This window comes from Vigna unguiculata, chromosome 5, assembly GCF_037176805.1.
Source record: "Vigna unguiculata cultivar grain cowpea cultivar isolate G323 ecotype 2 chromosome 5, ASM3717680v1, whole genome shotgun sequence".
Classification (NCBI taxonomy): domain Eukaryota; kingdom Viridiplantae; phylum Streptophyta; class Magnoliopsida; order Fabales; family Fabaceae; genus Vigna; species Vigna unguiculata.
This window is the reverse complement of record NC_140796.1, coordinates 11,553,409-11,558,643: the sequence shown is the minus strand read 5'-3', so window position 1 is coordinate 11,558,643 and position 5,235 is coordinate 11,553,409. Positions and strand designations below refer to the sequence as shown.

Here is a 5,235-nt window from a genome sequence, read left to right as displayed (position 1 = left end):
TGGGTATTGTAATTATTTTGAATATTGTATAACATAATAAAGATAGAAAACTGGATTAAATGTTACCTGTCTGGTTGTTCTGGTTGTGTTTCTCTTTCTGCAGGTCCTGATATTATGGCCAAACTGATTACATCTTGTACACTTCATGGCAATATTTTTCTTACTTATCTTTGAGTGACTAACATGTTCATCTGCTTCCCTCCTACGTAGTTTCTTGGGTCGTCTTGGTGGTGTTTTGTAGATAGGTGGTAGCAGCTCTTGGAAATCACTTTTAGGCCACATTTGTTGTCCATTTATGGGGGTTATTTCAAGTCCATAACAAGCCAGATATGCATTTTTCTTGTAATAGGGATGAACATAATCCTTAGGATTTTCTATCTTGTACTGAATTGCAGCCACTGCATGCCTACATGGAATCCCAACCAAATCCCAGAAATAACAACTACAGCTATGTTCAGTTAGGTCGACAATAAATTTTTCCATGGTGAACCCCTGAGTCACTTCAAACTTTGCCCCCCCTGCCCAGACTGGAATCCAATTTGCACTTTTTTCAATTTCCTTATCTAGTCTTTTTTGAGGTTTAGGCATCACATTTGCAGTATATAAGCTACATTTGTGTCTTAGGGATGCAAACCTTCCCATGATGTATGATCTAATCCACTCCATCATAGTTATGATAGGTTTATCTCTAGCAATCAGAATTGAACTATTGAAGGATTCAGATAAATTATTCATCAACACATCACACCTAGGATACATACTAAATTCATGTTTGCACCAACATTTCCTAGGTATTTGAAGTAACCAGTTATAAGCATCAGGATTAATTTTCTGCAACTCACCCATTTTTTTTCCCAAGCTTGATAGAAGGTAGCCTTTGCAGCCCCCATTATAAGGTCTCGGATGACAACTCCTCCACCAAATCTCTTTTTAAAATTACTGTAAAGGTGTCTCAAACAGAACCTATGCTCCACTCCTTCCAATATCTCATCAAAAAATGTCATTAGTCCCTGCAAAGAATACAATAATATTGCTATCATGTCAATTAAGATGTATGAAACAACAAAATTAAAACTATTTCAGATTATGTTTACCTTCTGTTGATCCGAAATGAAAACCCAACGATTGGATTGGATGTCCCCAATATCTTCCAATAATAATGATAGAAACCATCTCCAGGTTTCTTTGCATTCATTTTCCACCACTGCAAAGGCTAATGGAAAGTACTGATTATTCGGGTCTCTACCAACTGCAACCAATAATTGTCCACCATAGGTTGTCTTTAAATGACAACCATCTACACCAATGAAAGGCCTACATCCAGCCAAGAACCCCTGCTTACAGCCATCTAAACACATGTAAAAAGATCCAAATCTTGGTTGCAAAGTGGGAGTGGGTTGGTTAATTTTGATTTTAAAGGTTCCAGCCTTTACTCTTAATAACTCAGCCACATAACCATAAAGCAGAGCATATTGTCGTTGACCATCTCCCACCATGCAGTCCATTGCAATCTCCTTTGCTCTGGCAGCTCTCCAAGGTGTTACCCCAACACTATAATTCTTTCTAACTTCATCAATTATTTGGTTTACAGTCATGTTCCCCACATCTAAAAATTTGTCCAACAATACCTGTGCAATCCAATCTTTATTTGCATTCTTGTTGAACATAACCCTCCCACATCTATGACTGCCAACAAGTGTCTTCACTCTAAAGGTTTGGCTACCACCAACCTTGCTCACCATTATTAGAAAGCCACATTTCTTTTTACAAACAGCCCTTACTCTTCTAACATCATTCTTCACAAATTTTATTTCCTTCCCATTCAATACACTATGCTCCATAAGGGCATGCTTGAAATCCTTCATGGAACAAAATTCCATCCCTAATCTGAATTTGAAGTTCTTGTTCATATCTTCAGCATTATACTTCACAAATTTTGGCACTCTATCACTAGCACCTTGGTCACTATCAACATCAGAGCATAGTTGCTCACTATCGTATTCTTCATTGATCTCATGTTGTCCAACGCAGTCATTAGTCACAAATGACCCTTCATCAACATTTCTCTTTTTCCTACCTGAATTGGACTTTGCTTTCAATCTATTCCACCTCTCCAAAACCTGCTGAAAATTTCTTCGTGGCACATTATCCATGCCAAACCCATCATCATCATCAGCAACCCTTTCTTCTTCACTCTCATCAAGTCTATCTCAAACCTCTTCTTCCCTACCATCTTCTCCCCTCACCTCTTCTCCCCTCAGTTCCTGTCCTCTAACCTCTTCTTCCCTCACCTCTTCTCCCCTGAGTTCCTGTCCCCTAACCTCTTCTCCCCTAACCTCTTCTTCCCTAACTTCTTCCATAACCTCTTTTCCCTCAACCTCTTCTTCCCTAACTTCTTCCATAACCTCTTCTTCCCTAACCTCTTCTTCGTCCCCCATTACCACTTTATCAGCAATCACTTCCTCGACAACCTCTGGCTGTACAACCTGTTCTTGTCCCGCCTCTTCGCCCACTCCTTCAATACACTTAATAATTTCTGGCATACTAGGAAGATGCTCCACGTACAGTTCAACTTCTTCTTCATTATCATCTGCATACTTAGCTAGGTTCAATGCTTCCTTATCATCATTCAGTAGCCTCAGATTGTTGTATAGGCTTTCGGATGAACCCTTCCACCATAGTCTAACTTCACCACCGTACTTGAATTCTTTGACTATACCCAATGCTTCGAAATACGACCAACGATCAGGATCAATGCACTTAACAACATGTATTTCTCCACCAACATACTTCACACCCCTCTTCTTTTCAAACCTTCCCATATGATACAAAACGAGATCAAAACCCATCTCGAACCCTACATTGCAAACCAACAGTAAAATCACTTCGATTAAAACCAAATGGAACTACACAGAGAAAAGAAAAAATGAAACCAAAAAATAACCACTTACCTCGTCGAAGAAATACGCGACACGAACCCACCAATCTGTCTTCGAGTTGCAAACCAAAACCCCCAATTTTGTTTTCGAAATCAAAACCCTATTCCAATTCGCAGTCACACTTTAAAGCTTCTTTTCCAAAAGATCAGTTCCACTACCACTATCATGCAAGGCAACCTGGGTATCGAAAGGGTCGTTTCCAATCTTTTGTACACTTTCTGATTAACAAAACCAAAGCTTCACACTCACTCCAGTTTACTTTTCATCGTCCACGTTTGCAATGTAGCTCAAATCTGTCTTAAGGATAATGTATGACCTGGAACTCCGTCTGCCAGCTCAATAAAAAACTAACAGCGTGTTAAAATAGGGACCAATTCCACAAGTTTCAGAAGATGGAGGACCAAAAACGCTCAATAGTTTGAGGACGTAAAACATAGTTAACCCTAAGAATTTTTTTCCTATTTAAGAGAACCTCTAATGTAAGAAATTTACTCAAATTTTAGGAGACCCTTCTTTTTGCCTATTTAAGATAACCTCTATTGTAATTACAAAGATTTTTTTCTACAATTATTTGATCTAAAACTTTCTCACCACAATTTTTCGTAGCATTGATGTGAGTAATGAATTAGGAAGGTTGTTTTACAATCCTTTCTTTTATTTTCTTTGTTAAGTGTCTTTTGTGCAGTTGTGAAATATTTTGGGTAACATTCTTCGACAATCTCTGCAACATTTTGATAACCAAAAATCGCCTTCATTGGTACATGTCACCGATCCCAATTCTTTCCAGAACAAGAAGATTACTAGTTGAAAAACTTGCACTAGTTGGCTCCATCAAAACCTTGGTTTTTGATACTAATTTGTTAAAACTCAAACAGAGCAAACACGTTAAAGTGGGAAGCAAACAACTGAAACTTCATATTGGAAATGAGAATAACATCTAGAACAATAGAAAAATAACAAACACATATTTATATGCTATTCGAATCACATTCTAAAGAGACAAAGACTATCGGTTTAATGGTTAATTAAATATTTAAAAGATTATAACATTCATGGTAAAAAAAATGAATTTCGTGATTTAGGAACAATGAATTGTTTTACTTTTCTTCAAAAATATGCTTGTATCACGCACTAAAAAAGATCATTTATTTTTCGTTTACATTTACCTTAATTGATTTAGTCATCTATTTACATGATTTGGAAGTTCTAATATTTACTTGTTTACACTTTCCTTTAATTTTACTATTTTATTTTATAACTTTTCCAATTCACTTATTTTATTTTGGTGTATTTTTAATCAAATATAAGTATTAGTTCAATAAGTAATGAATGAAATTTATATAATACTAGCATAAACACATATGTTGTCGCGCCTGTATGTACAAATTTTTTAAACATGCGTGATATTATATTAGTAGGTAATAATATTGTAATGTTATTAAGTTAATATATAAAATAAACCTATATTTATTAAAAATAAAGTGAAATATATAAAAAATATGAGAGAATAACTATTGATAAATAGGAAAAAAAGAAAAAAAAAATAGAGATAGACAATTTTATAAAAAGCTTGTTAAAATAATGGTCAATTCTCAAAAATTTAATAAATAATTATATTTTAAAGGATAAAATTGAAATTTTAAAATATAGACACAAAAAAGGAATCCCCTTATTTTATTGTTATAGATAATCCTGAAAACTCAAGCATATTTTCGTGACTTGTCTTTACAAATTGAACTTGTGGAGATTAAATGTTTTATTAATGTAAATTTAACATATTCAAATTGAAAATAATAAATATTTTAGCTTAAACAAAAAAAATGGCAAAATTTATTTCGTTTTGATTTAGAAATCTTGTATCGATACAAATTATAGAAAACAATAATAATGTATTATATTATATACTTACATAATAGATTACACATAATTTATAATTAATTGTATATGTCAAAATTTATCAACTTACCATTCTTCTGAATGGATTACGTCCTCAAAACTATTTTCATTAAAATAACAACGTAAAAGTACCATACATTTTACATTACAGTAAATCTTATTTAATTATAAAATAAATACACTTTAATGATCACTTAAATTTGAAATTGGAATCTATATTTTATTCTATGAAGTTAGTTACAATCACAAACTTGTTACTTCTTTCCTATTTTTTTTTTACCTTTTTTTAATACAAATAACTTTACTTTCACCTTTTTTTTTTCCTTACTTTCTCGTCTCTCAATCCAAATAAAAACTTACGACATAAGCCACAAATGGAATATACTAATGTAATAATTCA

General features: G+C 33.8%; 3 protein-coding genes across 3 annotated transcripts; all 3 read right to left on the bottom strand.

The window, feature by feature from the left end:
- On the bottom strand, positions 1 to 765 carry LOC146886076 (uncharacterized). Its single transcript, XM_085673118.1, has one exon. The coding sequence runs from the start codon at positions 757 to 759 to the stop codon at positions 13 to 15; it is 747 nt and encodes a 248-aa protein (XP_085529244.1). The 5' UTR covers positions 760 to 765; the 3' UTR covers positions 1 to 12.
- A 1-nt stretch (position 766) lies between these two features.
- LOC114180850 (uncharacterized) lies at positions 767 to 2,153 on the bottom strand. Its single transcript, XM_085673292.1, has 3 exons — positions 1,095 to 2,153; positions 843 to 1,010; positions 767 to 787 (listed from the first exon to the last, which is right to left on the bottom strand). The coding sequence occupies exons 1-3, from the start codon at positions 2,151 to 2,153 to the stop codon at positions 767 to 769; spliced, it is 1,248 nt and encodes a 415-aa protein (XP_085529418.1).
- Positions 2,138 to 3,176, bottom strand: LOC146886075 (uncharacterized). Its single transcript, XM_085672999.1, has 2 exons — positions 2,952 to 3,176; positions 2,138 to 2,857 (listed from the first exon to the last, which is right to left on the bottom strand). Exon 2 carries the CDS (start codon positions 2,847 to 2,849, stop codon positions 2,211 to 2,213), a length of 639 nt encoding a protein of 212 aa, XP_085529125.1. The 5' UTR covers positions 2,850 to 2,857; positions 2,952 to 3,176; the 3' UTR covers positions 2,138 to 2,210.
- Between the last annotated feature and the right edge of the window lie 2,059 nt (positions 3,177 to 5,235).